The 16,857-nt window shown below is 43.8% G+C and overlaps 1 protein-coding gene across 3 annotated transcripts in view; it reads right to left on the bottom strand.

Moving 5' to 3' along the window:
• Window positions 1–16,857, bottom strand: part of PTPN3 (protein tyrosine phosphatase non-receptor type 3) — a 442,179-nt gene that overhangs the window by 245,855 nt on the left and 179,467 nt on the right. For all 3 annotated transcript variants that reach the window (XM_073587741.1, XM_073587742.1, XM_073587740.1), the window contains exons 4-5: window positions 7,827–7,869; window positions 7,607–7,685 (exon numbers count right to left, since the gene is read on the bottom strand). In XM_073587741.1, the coding sequence (XP_073443842.1) occupies window positions 7,607–7,685; window positions 7,827–7,869 (122 nt within the window). The remainder of the gene's footprint in view (window positions 1–7,606; window positions 7,686–7,826; window positions 7,870–16,857) is intronic.

The raw sequence follows: 16,857 nt of genomic DNA, 5'->3' as shown, positions 1-16,857 counted from the left end.
CTCTCTGTTCTTTCTTTCTCTCTCTAATCTTTCTTTTTTCTTTCTATCTCTGTTCTTTCTTTCCCCTCTTTCTTTCTTTTTCTTTCCTCTTTCTTTCTGTTCTCTTTCTTTTCTTTACTTTTTTCTCTCTCTATTCTTTCTTTCCCCTCTTTCTTTCTCTATTCTTTCTCTGTCTCTCTCTGTTCTTTCTTTCCCCTCTTTCTTTCTCTCTGTTCTCTCACTGTCTCTTCTCTGTTCTTTCTTTCTTTTTTCCCCTCTTTCTTTCTCTTTTTTTTCTCTCTCTCTCTCTGTTTTCTCTCTTCCTTAGTGCCAGTCAGTGTGCCCATAATGCCAGCCACTGTGCCCTCAGTACAAGTCAGTGTGATCAGCAGTGCTAAATGGGTGCGATTAGGCGTGGACATGGGTGTGACTAGTTGCGGAATGGGTGTGGCCTCTTACCCTTCCTCAAAAGTTGGGAGGTATGATAGGGGCAGCTATGACCAGGGGGTCTGGTTGCCCAATGGATAGCAGTTCTTCCAGAAATTCTGTCACCGTGTGTACAAAAGGGGACAGAGCTTTGGGAGGAGTACTGTACCTAAAAGCAATAAATAGGACTGAGCTGAAATACTGGGCACAGCTCTGACTACATGTTATATAGTCGTGTTAATCTCCTCTCACTGCTTGTAACCTACAACTGTACAAAAATATTATATAGTCACCATGTGACTAGTGGGCCTGTGTAACTTCAAATGCCAGGGCTGAATTTTAGTCCCAGTCCGGCCCTGTCCCATATTCTATGTGGTTTACATCATTTTGAGGAATAACCAATGTTTTAGTGGGGTGCTTCATGTTTGAGTTATTTTACTCATGCACCATTACATAGTTTCTCAACCCATATGGTACTGTGAATAATTTTTAGTCGCATAAGATAATCATTCTCATGTTGGACTGAGCATTTGTCTGGGGCCATACTGTATTTGCTTTATGCTCTGAGGGAACCTTGTGTGGGTTGTCGTTGCTTCTATATTAAGGCATGACTAATATAGGTTTCTCTATCTGTTTTTATCTATTGCTGTGTTTTTGTCTTTTGTGTATTTTGATACTTGTTAATAAAGCACAATCCTTTTATACAAACTCAGGTGTTCCCATATATGTGGGCATGATCGTCTTCTCTTCTCTTTTTGATAAAGCTTGCAGTTTGTTACCATCTTTTCAGTTAGCCATTAAAAGGTATCAACCACTGAGGACTCTCAATTCTAAATATTTTTCTATCCACTGGCTAACACGGTACAAAGATATACATCTTTCCTGTAACTTTTAATAGTAATTCAAAGTGGAAATCCTTTTATTGCACAGATAAAAAGTAATTCTCTGGTGTAATTATATCAGCTCATCGACTGATGTGTTTTATTTTACAAAATGTACAACTTGGCCAACAATGTACACAGCACTACACTCACTGCCTTAGATAAGTGTACCCAAACACATCCTTAGCGGCCCTGGCAAAGCCCGTAATAATGGCGCTAGCCAAACCAAGTCACCGCACCACAAACTGTTTTCCTTTGGATATTTTGAGCTCTACAAGAACACCTCCGGCACAGCCCCTTCTAGTTCGGATACTTGCCCCTTATATTATCACAGCTTATCGCAAGTTTTCTCAGGTTACATTGATTATAGAGTTTGAGCAAAAACCATACTACGAGGATAACAAACCCACAAAATTTGGCTTGGGTGTGAAGGTGCATAATAGAAACTTGGAAATTAGATTTTAGGCCTCAATGGGAACAGCAATTGATATAAGTAATAAGTAGTGATGAGTGCAAGTGCTCGATACTCGAGTTTGCCTATGGTGCTTGGGTTTGCACACAGTATCGCGGCTGCTCCAATGACATGTTCGAGTCCCCGCGGCCGCATGTTTTGTGGCTGTTAGACAACCACAAAACATGCTGGGATTGCCTTGGGTTATCAAGCAATCCCTGCATGTTTTCTGTTTGTCTAACAACCGCAAAACATGCGGCCACGGGGACTCAAACAGGTCACTGGAGCACGCGTGATAGTCTATGCATACTCAAGCACCCTAGGTAAACTCGAGTATCGAGCACTTGTGCTCATCACTAGTAATAATACTTAAAATATTGTAGTAAATGTTGGGGCTACTGAAGCAAAATTTAATTACCGTAGATGGTGTTGGGTAACAAATATGCCAAATAATGGCTTATTTTCTCTTAGCCTGATCGTTCCACGGCCTCTCCTAACATGCAAAATAACTTACACAGTTACACAGTTAATGCAGTTGAAAAAGATCACATGTACAATATGTCTGAGAGATGGGAAAGGACAAAATGGTATCTATGTAAGTACTGTAGATGTAGAAATCTTTTTGTTTATATCTCTGTAAATCTAGGAAGAAGTATTGTGAGGAAAAAGAAAAAGTCTAAGGCACAGCCAAAGTGAAGCATGAAAACATGTCTCATTGTGTCTCTATTATGGAATTAAGCTTTAAACATTTTAACAGTGACAGGGGCTGAAGAGACCGTGCACCAGGAGGGGGGTGAGTATGACAGGGGAGGACAGGGAGCAGAGCAATATTTACCGGTCCCCGTTCCATCGCTCAGTGCGCGCCCTCTGCTAACGTCACTGCACAGGACTTAGGAGACAGCGATGGAGCGGGGAACGGTCAAATGTAGCCAGTGTCGGGGGCCTGAGCCAGCGGCTACACCGGCACCTGGCCACCAGCGACGGAGAGGTGAGTATGTCTTTTTTTTTTTCTTTATATAGCAGCAGCGGCAGCAACATATTATGGGGGGTATTTATGTATGGAGCTTCTACTTGGGCCACCATTAACCCTTGAGCAGCAATATATGAGGGGTATTTATATATGGAGCTTCTACTTGGGCCACCATTAACCCTTGTGAAGCATATGGGGGTATTTATGTATGGAGCATCTTGTTGGGCCACCATTAACCCTTGTGCAGCATTTTATGGGGGTATTTATCGATGGAGCATCTTTTTGGACCACCATTAACCCTTCTGCAGCACCACCCTCGGCTTATACATGAGTCAATAAGTTTTCCCAGTTTTTTGTGGCAAAATTAGGGGGGTCGGCTTATACATGAGTATATACAGTACATTAATAAAAGCAATTTGTGGAGTTTTAATCCGTCTAACATTATAATGGCTGTGAGATCTCTAAAAAAAAAAAACTATAAAAATACAAGTGTCGGCTGTTTGGAAGTGCTTAAATATACACATAATTATGAAACAAAGAAAATTAGAAACACAACTAGCAATAGTTTCTTGTTTTCACAATGCAAATATCTGTATGAAATTAAAATATAAATTAAAAAAAAATAAAAAGGTGGACAAATATTTTTAGAAAGTCAGAAAAACATTAGAATTCTTTCATGTCTTAAACGACTGGCACCACATTTATTCAAGACCGGAGGTATTTTCGGTTTTGCATTTTCCTTTTTGCTTTCCTTCTTCTCAGAGTCATAACTTTTTATTTTTTACTAGGTTCACTAAATGCTAAAACTAACCTGCCATCATGATTCTCCAGGTCATTAGGAGTTCATAGACACCAAACATGTCTAGGTTCTTGCTTATCTAAGTGGTGAAAAAAAATTCAAAACTTTGTTAAAAAAAAAGCGTTATTTTCCCATTCCCATAGTGTCTCCATTTTTGTGATCTTGGGTTGGGTCAGGGCTTATTTTTTGCGTGTCGAGCTGTCGTTTTTAATGATACCATTTTGATGCAGACACGATCTTTTGAACGTTGATTATTGCATTTTAATGCAAGTTGCAGCGACCAAAAAAACGTAATTCTGGCATTTTGACTTTTTTTCTCACTATGTCGTTTAGCGATCAGCTTAATCCTTTTTTTTAATAGATCAGACGATTCAGAATGCGTCGATACCAAATATGTGTATATTTGATTCTTTTATTGCTTTATTTTGAATGGGGCGAAAGAGGGGTTATTTAAACTTTTAGATTTTATTATATACTAGCTGAAGAGCCCGGCGTTGCCCGGGCATAGTAACCAACTGTGGTTAGTTATAACAAATTATAATGATTATATTGCACATAAAACATTTCACATCATATATTCAACACTACAGATTTAAAACACAAATTAACTAAACGATTACCCAAGTATCCTCTCCTGTGTGATACTTTCTGCTGAGCTGTGTATCTAATCGTATCGTGTGTTACTGACTGCTGAGCCGTGTATCTAACCCTATCCTGTGTGATACTGACTGCTCAGTCGTGTATCTAATCCTCTCCTGTGTGATACTGACTGCTGAGCCATGTATCTAATCCTATCATGTGTGATACTGACTGCTCAGTCGTGTATCTAATCCTATCCTGTGTGATACTGGCTGCTGAGCTGTGTATCTAATCCTATCCTGTGTGATACTGACTGCTGAGCCGTGTATCTAACCCTATCCTGTGTGATACTGACTGCTGAGCCATGTATCTATTCCTATCCTATGTGATACTGACTGCTGAGCCGTGTATCTAATCCTATCATGTGTGTTACTGACTGCTCAGCCGTGTACCTAATCCTATCCTGTGTGATACTGACTGCTGAGCCGTGTATCTAATCCTATCCTGTGTGATACTGACTGCTGAGCCGTGTATATAATCCTATCCTGTGTGATACTGACTGCTGAGCCGTGTATCTAATCCTATCCTGTGTGATACAGGGCTGCCCTTGCAGTCTGTGTCAAAGGGTGGTCTGTGTTGGCACGGTAATAAATTGTATTATTTCCAGCTTTACAGAAGGACGATAACACCATAGAAATGATAAGAATAATAGGCCTCAGTTACCACAAGTCTCTACAAAGAAAACTGTTGCTTATAGCAACCAATCACAACTCATTTTTCATCTTTTAAACAGCTCTGGGAGAGCAAGGCGAATTTTGAGTGGCGACTTTTGTGTTTCGACTTTTATGTGGCGAGGTTGGTGTATGTGTGGTGAAATGTGTGCTGAGGGTGGTATATGTGTGGAAGCACGTGGTAGTGTGTGGCGCATTTTGTGTGTGTGTTCATATCCCCGTGTGTGGTGAGTATCCCATGTCAGGGCCCCACCTTAGCAACTGTACAGTATATACTCTTTGGCGCCATCGCTCTCCTTCTTTAAGTCCCCCTTGTTCACATCTGGCAGCTGTCAATTTGCCTCCAACACTTTTCCTTTCACTTTTTCCCCATTATGTACATTAGATAGGGGCAAAATTGTTTGGTGAATTGGAATGCGCGGGGTTAAAATTTTGCCTCACAACATAGCCTATGACGCTCTCGGGGTCCAGACGTGTGACTGTGCCAAATTTTGTGGCTGTAGCTGCGACGGTGCGGATGTCAATCCCGGACACACACACACACACACACACACACACACACACACACACACACACATACACTTTATATATTAGATTTTTACAAACTTTTTTTTTTTTTTTTTTTTTACTTTTGGCAAGCTTCAATAGCCTCCATGGGAGACTAGAAGCTGCCATGCCATAACCCAATCGGCTCTGCTACGTATAGGCGATGATCAGATCACCTCTACGTAGTAAATTACTCACTTGCTATGAGCCCCGACCACCGGGTGGCGCTCACAGCAAGCCAGCAGTGACAACCATAGAAGTCTCCAGGAGACCTCTGGTTGTCATGTCAACCAACTGGTGACCCGCTATCACGTGACGGGGTCACCGGTGGGTGGGATTCCGGCACGATGGCCGGAAGCGCGAGTTAAATGCCGCTGTCAGCATTTGAATGCAGCATTTAATGGCTTAATAGCCGTGGGTGGATCACGATTCCACCTGCAGTTATTCTGGGCACATGTCAGCTGTTCAAAACAGTTGACATGTTCCGGAAAGATGTGCGTGCACCGCCTAAGCCGACATCAAAGGGAGGGAGTCCGACATTGGCGTAAATTTATGCCTAAAGTCGAGAAGCAGTTAAGGGCTCGGTCTCACTGACGTGTAGAATGGCTGAGTACTATCTGACGTCTTATTGGATAGCACTCGGCCCAAAGTTATACTATGGGGCAGTGCAGACCTGCGATGCTGATTCAGCATGAGAGAACAATTGCAGCATGCCATGTCTGTCTCGAATGATCAGATCCCGCTCATCCATACAAGTCTATGCAGTCTGATTACTTCATTAATCACCAAGTCAATGGAGTAGATGGAGAAATTAAGTTCTCTGGCTTCTCCACACCTGTGCTCTGATTTGTTCATGCAAGAGAATCGGATCCCATGCAGATGTCACTCGGATCAAACGCTGACAGAGTTTAAGCAGAGTGGCATTAGCATAATCGGCCAGATTTTCTCGCATGAGAGAATATATGGCAGTGTGAATGAGCGCTTAGACACTTTGAGGCAGGTTTAACAGTACTGTCTAATTCTTAGGCAATGCAATCTTAAACTAGACAGTCTTCGGCTATGTGCACACGCTGCGGTTTTTGCTGCGGATCTGCTGTGGTTTTGGCCGCTGCGGATCTGCCGCAGTTCTGCAGACATTTTACCTGCTGTTTTACCTGTGGTTCCTCAGATACAAATCCGCAGACCAATCCGCAGTGTGTGCACATAGCCTTAAAAATGTGCAGCACTTATCATAGTGGTTCCTGATGTTTGATAAATAGGTTTAACTTTTATACTGTCTAGTATAATTTTGCCATTTCTAAGTTTGTTTACTTTGTGCCAGAAATGTGTTGAACAATTTTGGAGCATTATATCTAAGCTAAGGCACGCCCCCTTCCCAATAAGCCACACCCCATCACAGCCAAGTCATACTCACTGATCGGCTAAGGTGTAAAAAGTGTCTAAAACACACAAACATATAGCACGTTGTGAAGGATATTTTTTTTGGCACAGAATACTTGTACATTTAGATTGATAAATCTTACCCCTTCTGTGCTTTGTCTGACAAAGGGTAGTGGATTTACCAATTTTTTGGCACACATTTATGGCAAAAAGCATGCCAACCAATAGGTGGAGTACACTTAAGGCCCCATCACACACAGCGATCTCACTAGCGAGATTGCTGATTTTGTGACGCCACAGCGATCTCGCCAGCGAGATTGCTGTGTGTGACGGGGATCAGCGACTGACCCTCTGTCCGGTTATCGCTGATCCCGCTGATACAGCGGGCATCCAGGAGTCACGCGGCTCTTAGATACCCAATGTTTACCTTGGAAACCAGCATGTACGCCAGTTTCCAAGGTAAACAGTGGGTATCCAGGACCCGCTGTTTACATTAGAAACCAGCGTCCAGCGTCACTGGTCCTGATCGCTGGAGGGACTGTCTTGTGACAGCTCACCAGCGATCAGCCTAACGTTGTTCCAGTGATCCCATCATGTCGGATCGTTTCTGGGATCGCTGGGACATCGTTATGTGTAACGGGGCCTTTAGACTAAACAGCTTAACTGTACTTCAAATTTATGTGCACCAGATTGATCAAACAGCAAGCATCAGAACACTAAAATAATAAAAATGTTAATAAAGTAGCAGACAGGACACAAACGTATCATATACAAAATAATGTGTTCAGATCAGCCTTCTACTTACAAATAGTTCATGGAAACGGGAGCAAAAATAAAATGAAGTAATGTCATTAAAAAAATTACCTTGTTTGATCCTGCTGTAGAGTGTTTGGATCTGGTATAAAAAATCGTACTCTAAAGATCAGACTACAAGGAAAACCTCCTGGAATAAAGATACAGAGCAAGAAAACAGATTCAGTAGATTTATGCAGATGACGTGACGACAGTTATTGATAAATGAAAAAAAAAAGAAATTATGCACAACCCCAAAATGTCTGCCAGGCTATGGACCGATCTGACTCACCCTTTAGTTGTTTTCGTATTGGTTTGTTGGGTTCTAACCATCTCTGGAAAAATAAAGAAAAAATGTTTCACATATTATACTATAGAAATAAAATTATTCAAAGCCAATATGTTGCAATATTTATCACTCAGAATTCTATATATTTTTTATTTTTCAGATAATTTAAAGCATGGTGATTATACCACCCCAAATCCAAAATAGTTTTAATGTTCAGGGAAATGTAAAGAAAACAAGAATGCAATGGAAATCTCTATAACCATATTTAATTCACAACAGAATACAGGACACATATCATGTGACTTAGGATACACCGAGACTGCTATATAGACACAGACACACAAACACACCACATAGAATACATTAGACTGCTGGTTTACATCACATAGTATACAATGAGGTTCTGCTATATATACACATCACTTAGCATTCACAGTGAATCTGCTGTTTATTGAATAGGATAAACAGACTGCTGCATATACAATCACACAGAATAAGGTGAGACTGCTGAGTATACATACTATAGGGTACACTGAGACTGCTGTAAATACATGCCATTTGCTTCACTGAGACAGCTGAATACACAGCATATAGAATACACTGAGACTGTATATACACACACACACACACACAGTACAGACCAAAAGTTTGGACACACCTTCTCATTCAAAGAGTTTTCTTTATTTTCATGACTATGAAAACTGTAGATTCACTCTGAAAGCATCAAAACTATGAATTAACACATGTGGAATTATATAATTAACAAAAAAGTGTGAAACAACTGAAAATATGTCTTATATTCTAGGTTCTTCAAAGTAGCCACTTTTGCTTTGATTACTGCTTTGCACACTCTTGGCATTCTCTTAATGATCTTCAAGAGGAAGTCACCGGAAATGGTTTTCACTTCACAGGTGTGCCCTGTCAGGCTTAATAAGTGGGATTTCTTGCCTTATAAATGGGGTTGGGACCATCAGTTGTGTTGTGCAGAAGTCTGGTGGATACACAGCTGATAGTCCTACTGAATAGACTGCTAGAATTTGTATTATGGCAAGAAAAAAGCAGCTAAGTAAAGAAAAACGAGTGGCCATCATTACTTTAAGAAATGAAGGTCAGTCAGTCTGAAAAATTGGGAAAACTTTGAAAGTGTCCCCAAGTGCAGTGGCAAAAAACATTAAGTGCTACAAAGAAACTGGCTCACATGAGGACCGCCCCAGGAAAGGAAGACCAAGAGTCAACTCTGCTGCAGAGGATAAGTTCATCCGAGTCACCAGCCTCAGAAATCGCAGGTTAACAGCAGCTCAGATTAGAGACCAGGTCAATGCCACACAGAGATCTAGCAGCAGACACATCTCTACAACAACTTTTAAGAGGAGACTTTGTGCAGCAGGCCTTCATGGTAAAATAGCTGCTAGGAAACCACTGCTAAGGACAGGCAACAAGAAGAAGAGACTTGTTTGGGCTAAAGAACACAAGGAATGGACATTAGACCAGTGGAAATTGTAAGAGAATGGTTAGCTAGAATATACTGAGCAGCCATGACGAATCAGGCAGCCATCTTGTAAACATTAGGAACCAGGATTCAACTTTTAGAATAGAGTTAATATGATGTACTTTGAAAAAGCAGATGGAAGAACTAAAATAAGATCATGTCTGCTAGCCAACGGAAAATTGGATCAATAGGGGAATAGGGTTGACAAATATATGGTCAATATGTGTATACGTGATAATGTTGGTAAAAGAACAAACTCATTAAAATGTCAAATGCCTGAATTTATGGATCAAGCCTGAAAGTAGTGATAAGATTAATAACAGTAGCTAGAGAGAATATTGAATGCTATGGGTTTTAGTGTTGTTTGGGGAAACGTTAATGTCTTCGTATTATGTCATTATATTCTTTGTTCTAAAATACGTTTCTGTAGAGTATCATGAAAACGCCCTCTGCGGCAAGATGCAGCTTTCTTTGTTATGTATAAGAAGCCCCTGCTACTGTCGATCGGGGCCATTCCACCGCCATCCTGCCGCTGTGCCACACCATGGCCACGCTAAAGGGCCTTTTCACCGCCAGACTTCACAGCAAATTTCTGCCCATCTGAATTCCTGTTTTTGCCTGCATGCTTCAACTTTCCTGATTATCTGTCCTGTTCTGCCGTGTATCTCTCACTAAACTTTGACCTCAGCTTGATAAGATCCTCTGCATTTTTTTCCGGCTCTTCCAGCTCTCTCAGTAAGAACTTTCTCTTACAGAAATCTGTGCTTTGGTCTGATGAGTCCAAATTTGAGATCTTTGGTTCCAACCACCGTGTCTTTGTGCGACGCAGAAAAGGTGAACGGATGTACTCAACATGCCTGGTTCCCACCAAGAAGCATGGAGGAGGAGGTGTGATGGTGTGGGGGTGCTTTGCTGGCGACACTGTTGGCGATTTATTCAAAATTGAAGGCACACTGAACCAGCATGGCTACCACACCATCTTGCAGCAGCATGCTATTCCATCCGGTTTGCATTTAGTTGGACCATCATTTATTTTTCAACAGGACAACGACCCCAAACACACCACCAGGCTGTGTAAGGGCTATTTGACAAAGAAGGAGAGTGATGGGGTGCTACGCCAGATGACCTGGCCTCCACAGTCACCAGACCTGAACCCAGTCGAGACGGTTTGGGGTGAGCTGGACCGCAGAGTGAAGGCAAAAGGGCCAACAAGTGCTAAGCATCTCAGGGAACTCCTTCAAGACTGTTGGAAGACCATTTCCGGTGACTACCTCTTGAAGCTCATTAAGAGAATGCTAAGAGTGTGCAAAGCAGTAATCAAAGCAAAAGGTGGCTACTTTGAAGAACCTAGAATATGACATATTTTCAGTTTCACACTTTTTTGCTAATTATATAATTCCAAATGTGCAAATTCATAGTTTTGATGCCTTCAGAGTGAATCTACAGTTTTCATAGTCATGAAAATAAAGAAATCTCTTTGAATGAGAAAAATGCAAAAATGTGTATATTTCTGGGGTTTTTTCAGTCAATATGGGGTACAGAGTGTACATTCATGAGAAAAAAATGAACTTTTTTGAATTTACCAAATGGCTGCAATGAAACAAAGAGTGAAAAATTTAAAGGGATCTGAATACTTTCGGTACCCACTGTATTAAGGTTAAGGCTATCGCAAAGATTTTAAAGGCAGAAAAGGTGGGTAATAGGACAGTTTTCACAATGCTTTTTCCAGACATCTAACCTTTCCTGGAAAATCCAGGCACCAACTTGGCCAGTACATTTTACAAACATAGAAAAGTATTGCAATCATTTTGGTTTTAAAATATATCACATGTATGTGAATGCACGGCAATAATGAACATGTACCTCGCTTGTAGAAATCCTTTTTGCTGTTTTAGATCAATCCATCATGGAAATCTTATGCAAATGAGTTGCAAATGCAGTGAAGTGGAACAATGCCCTTGCCTCTCTACCTATTCCCTGCCCACTGCCTGCCAGGTCACTCTTCTTTCAGTGACCTGCTTTTAACGAAAGTTCTCATACAATTGGTCATTGCCCAGGGTAGTGTATGTGCAGAAAGGTCCGTATGACATTGCGAGAGCCGAACTATCAATCTGTGATAACCCAGCAATAACATGCTGATGAAAAATCTCGATAGAGGAAACAGATAACAGAGAATAAGAAGAGAGATAAGTGCATTGTCCTACCTACTGCATTTGCAACCGATTTTTATATAATTTCAAGTGTGGATTTCTTTAAAAGGAATCTGTCACCAGGTTTTTGCTACCTCATCTGAGAGCAGTCTGATGTAGACAAAGACAAGCTGAATCCAACGATGTATCACTTACATTAATGGGTGCAGCGAATCTGACACAATCGGAGCTTTTAGATTTAGAACGAAGCAGAGCTGGGAAAGCTTTACCCACTCACACCAGGATCTCTGTGTATACAAAGTCCATAGAGAGTGAGCTGCTCAGGGTCGGACTGACCCACCGGAGGATTATCCGGTGGATCTAGGAACTGACATCTGCTGGCACAGTGAACCTAAGTCACGTGTGTCAGCACTGTGCATACCGTGAAAAATGAGGATGAATGAACTCATGGAGATCAACATCCAACACTGCGGAGACACCATCACATGTTTCTCAACGCAGTGATGCTAGAGCATTGCCCCCATCCCTTATGGGAAATATGAAACAGCTGTCTGTGGATGGATACCATGTTTTGGCATAGGTGGTTTCCTTCATTGGAGACTGCCCTTCCCGTGGTTGTTCCTTCCCGGTGAAAGACCTGGCTAGTCACTGCTTGCGTTGAGAAAGATGTGATGGTGTCTCCGCAGTGTTGGATGTTGATCTCCATGAGTTCATTCATCCTCATTTTTCACAGTCTTTTACTAGGCATTGCTCCTACTAGCCAGTTTCCTACTCCACACTGATGAGGGGCAATACCCCGAAACAGCTGTCTGTGGATGGATACCATGTTTTGGCATAGGTGGTTTCCTTCATTGGAGACTGCCCTTCCCGTGGTTGTTCCTTCCCGGTGAAAGACCTGGCTAGTCACTGCTTGCGTTGAGAAACATGTGAGGGTGTCTCCGCGGCTTTTGATTTACAAGCACTGTGCATACCGACTGTTCTCCCCTGTTATCTTAGACTACTTTAACACATCCGTTTTTTGCTATCAGGTGCGATCCGGCGTGTTTTTTAAAAAACGGATCCTTTTTTTCCGCCGGATGCGTTTTTTCTCATTGACTAGCACATGCGCCAGATCGCGCCGCATGTGCTTGCGTTTAGTCCATTTTTTTCCGGATCCGTCTACAATTTGGTTTGCGGCGGCCAGACACAACGCGTCTTATAAAGTTTTTTGTGTCCGGCGAAAAAAGAGGACAGCAGCGGATGTGGCGCTACCGGCTCTTGGGTACAATGCAAGTCAGTGGACTATCCGGCCACCGGATCAGTCTTATGCCTGATCTGGCCACAGCATTCAGTTTTTCTCCTCTGAGCATGCCCAGATCATTTGCTTCTCTCTCTCTCTCTCTCTCGACATGCGCACACTGCATTTCTTGGGTTCAGAACGGATCCGGCTAACAAAAAAAACGGATCCGTTCCATCATTTTTTTTTCCACCCCTAACTACACCGGATCCGTCTTTTTCCATATTGGACAGATTGTGCCTAACGGCAAAAAACGGATGTGTGAAAGTAGCCTTACTGGGCAGAGCAGTGACAGAAAAAGTCATCAGAATGAAAAGAGCGCTCTATTACAAATAGTATGCTGCAGTCTGCAGCAGGCGAGCGTGTCAGCTGTGTTATCAGTGACGCACACACTGCTCTATGAGCTCTAAAAGGAGCCACGAGCAGGACGTCCTCCCAGCATGTACATCTTCACTATTCGCAGCTACTCTCAGAGCTCATAGAGCAATGTGTGCGTCACCAGTGTTAGCTTTGTTTGTGTCCTCTTCTCCCCGGATGTACATCCCAGTGCTGTCATCCATAATGCGCCGTCCTCTCACCCACAGTGTAAGCAGCAGAGGAAGATAGATGACTCCCTGCTACACCTGCAATGGTTGAAGATGGCCCCCCTTCCAGCCTAACAGTGAATAAATGTAAATGGGGGGCTTTTAGTCTGGGGTGATATTGGGGAAGGGTCTGAGCTACTTAGAGACAAATAAGGGCCCGATTACCTCATCTCTCCTTTCACTCATGATTAACTGCACCCCCTCCCTCTATATCACCCCTGATTGCAACCCCTCCAACGTATAACCCCTGACTAAGCCCCCTCCCCCTATATCACACCGGCTGAAATGCCTCGCCCCAGAATCACCCCTGACTGAGCCCTCTCCTTTATCACCCCTGACTGAACCCTCTCCCTGTATTACCCCTGACTGCATCCCCTCCCTCTGTGTCACCCCTGACTGCACCCCTCCCCCTGTATCACCCCTGACTGCTCTTCTCCATCTATCACCCCTGACTGCACCCCCTCCCCCTGTATCACACCTGCTGAACCGCCTCGCCCCGGAATCACCTTGGCTGAGCGCCTCTACCCTTGCATTAACCCCTGACTGTGCCAGCTCTCCTGTATCACCCTGACTAAGTGCTCTCTCTCTGGATTACCCCTGACTGAACCCCCTCTCTCTGTATCACCCCTGACTGCACCCTCTCCCTGTATAACCCCTGACTGCACCCCCCCGTATCACCCGACTGCACCCCCTCCCTGTATCACCCCTGACTGAGACCCGCTCCCTGTATCACCCGACTGACTGAGAACCCTCTCCCTGTATCACCCCAAACTGAGACCCCTCTCCCTGTATCACCCCAGACTGACTGAGATCCCGCTCCCTGTATCACCCGACTGACTGAAACCCCTCTCCCTGTATCACCCCTGACTGAGAACCCTCTCCCTATATAACCCTGACTGACCTCCCTCTCCCTATATCACCCCTGCAGAACCCCCTCTCCCTATATCACCCCTGACTGCACCACCTCCTCCTGTATCACCCTGACTGAGCCCCTCTCCCCCTATATCACCCCTGACTGTGTCCCCTCCCTCTGTATCACCCCTGACTGTACCCCCTCCCCCTGTATTACCCATGATTGACTATGTACCCTCTCCCTTAATCACCCTGACTGAGCCCACTTCCCCTATATCTCCCCTGACTGAGACCCTCTCCCCCTGTATCACCCCTGAGAACCCTCTCCCTGTATAACCCTGACTGACTGAACTCCCTCTCCCTATATCACCCCTGCTGAACCCCCTCTCCCTGTATCACCCCTGACTGCACCCCTCCTCTCGTATCACCCTGATTGAGCCCCTCTCCCCCTGTATTACCCCTGACTAACTGTGTCCCCTCCCTCTGTATCACCCCTGACTGCACCCCCTCCCCCTTTATTACCCATGACTGATTGTGTCCCTTCTCCCTGTATCACCCTGACTGAGCCCCCTTCCCCTGTATCTCCCCTGTCTGAGCCCCTCTCCCCCTTTATCACCTCTGACTAAAACTTTTCTTTCCCTACTAGTTTTTGCTTTTGGAAGTGCATTGAGCAGCAGAGTGGTGTGCTGGTAAAAGGGAAAAAAAAATTCTTTTAAATCTTCTGCATGAGCGAGTGTGAACGAGCTGAGTGTGACCTGAGCGAAAGTGTGAACTGTGGTAAGTGTGTGACTTGTACTTTGGATTCAGGGAGTTTCCAAGGGAGGTATTACTGAATTGCTGTTATATTTCATTAATACTTTTTATTTATTTTAGCTTATCTTTTCTGTCTGCTGCAATCCCCATTAGGATGTGCTCCACTATTGCCAAATCATCCAGTGTACGTCTTGCCGCATGTATGAAATCCTTGAACAACCGGTCGAGGGTGCATACTGCTGTGCGAGGTGTGAGCACATTGTGCATTTGGAAGCCCAAATACTGGATCTAAATGTGCAGTTGACAACACTGAGATCCATAGACAATATGGAAAGGAGTCTTCTGCTCACTGAGCAGACGCTCAATGGGATAGATGAGGTTGGGGGATGCTAGGTTGGAGCTGCAGGACAATGAAGCAGCTAGCTGGGTGACAGAAGGCGGGGTAGAGGGAAGAGCACCAGGGAGGCTAGTCCTGATCTGGCACACCCTAATAAGTTTGCTAAGTTGGCAGATGAGGGGAGTGTTAGTGCAGGAGTAGCACTGCTGCAGCAAGGCATGACCTCTGAAAGCCAGAGGAGTGTCTGCTCCAGTAAGGGGGGAAATAGGAGAAAAGGGCAGGCCAGACAGGTGCTGGTAGTGGGGGACTCAATTATTAGGGGAACAGATAGGGCAATCTGTCGCAAAGACAGGGATTGTCGAACGGTGTGCTGCCTACCTGGCGCTCGAGTCCGACACTTCGCTGATCGGGTTGACAGATTACTGGGAGGGGCTGGTGAGGATCCAGCGGTCATGGTGCACATTGGCACAAATGACAAAGTTAGAGGTAGGTGGAAGGTCCTTAAAGATGATTTCAGGGAATTAGGCTGCAAGCTTAAAGCAAGGACCTCCAAGGTGGTATTTTCAGAAATACTTCCTATATCACGTGCCACGCCAGAGAGGCAACGGGAGATTAGGGAGGCTAATAAGTGGCTCAGGAATAGGTGTAGGAAGGAGGGGTTTGGGTTCCTGGAGAACTGGGCCGACTTCTCAGTTGGCTACAGGTTCTACGCTAGGGACGGGCTGCACCTCAATGGGGAGGGTGCAGTTGTGCTGGGGGAGAAAATGGCTAGAAGGTTGGAAGAGTGTTTAAACTAGGGACGGGGGGGGGGAGGGTATTCCTTTTAGAGGAGGGGAAGACAGTGCAGATAGAGACTTGGGCACAAATAATGAAATTGGGGGTGGCATGGGGGGTGGAGTTAGAACAGTCAATAATTTAAGAAAGAATAGAGGTACAGAGAGATACATAAAGTGCATGTATACTAATGCCAGAAGCCTCGCCAACAAAATGGAGGAATTGGAGTTAATGTTGTTGGAACATAATTATGACATGGTGGGGATATCTGAGACATGGCTGGACGAGAGCCATGACTGGGCAGTTAATTTACAGGGCTATAGTCTGTTCAGAAATGACCATACAAATAAGCGAGGGGGAGGCGTGTTTTTATATGTAAAATCATCCTTAAAACCCATCCTGCGTGATAATATATATGAATCTAATGAACATGTAGAGTCCCTGTGGGTGGAGATAAGGGGAGGGGGGAAAAGTAATAAATTACTGATAGGGGTTTATTATAAGTCTCCAAAAATAATGGAAGCAACAGAGAATATCCTCATAAAGCAAATAGATGAAGCAGCGACTCAAGGAGACGTCATTATTATGGGGGACTTCAACTACCCTGAAATACATTGGGGAACCGAAACCTGCAGTTCCAGCAAAGGTAATAGGTTTTTGACAACTATGAGAGACAATTACCTTTCACAACTGGTTCAGGACCCAACAAGAGGGGGGGCACTGCTAGACCTAATATTAACCAACATGCCAAACCGCATGTCAAACATAAGGGGTTGAGGGTCACTTGGGTAATAGTGATCACAAAATAATAAGTTATCA

The sequence above is a fragment of the Dendrobates tinctorius genome, unplaced genomic scaffold (assembly GCF_039654945.1).
Source record: "Dendrobates tinctorius isolate UK_male_01 unplaced genomic scaffold, ASM3965494v1 ptg000102l, whole genome shotgun sequence".
Lineage (NCBI taxonomy): Eukaryota > Metazoa > Chordata > Amphibia > Anura > Dendrobatidae > Dendrobates > Dendrobates tinctorius.
The sequence above is the reverse complement of the archived record's forward strand: the minus strand, read 5'-3'. Positions and strand labels throughout refer to the sequence as shown.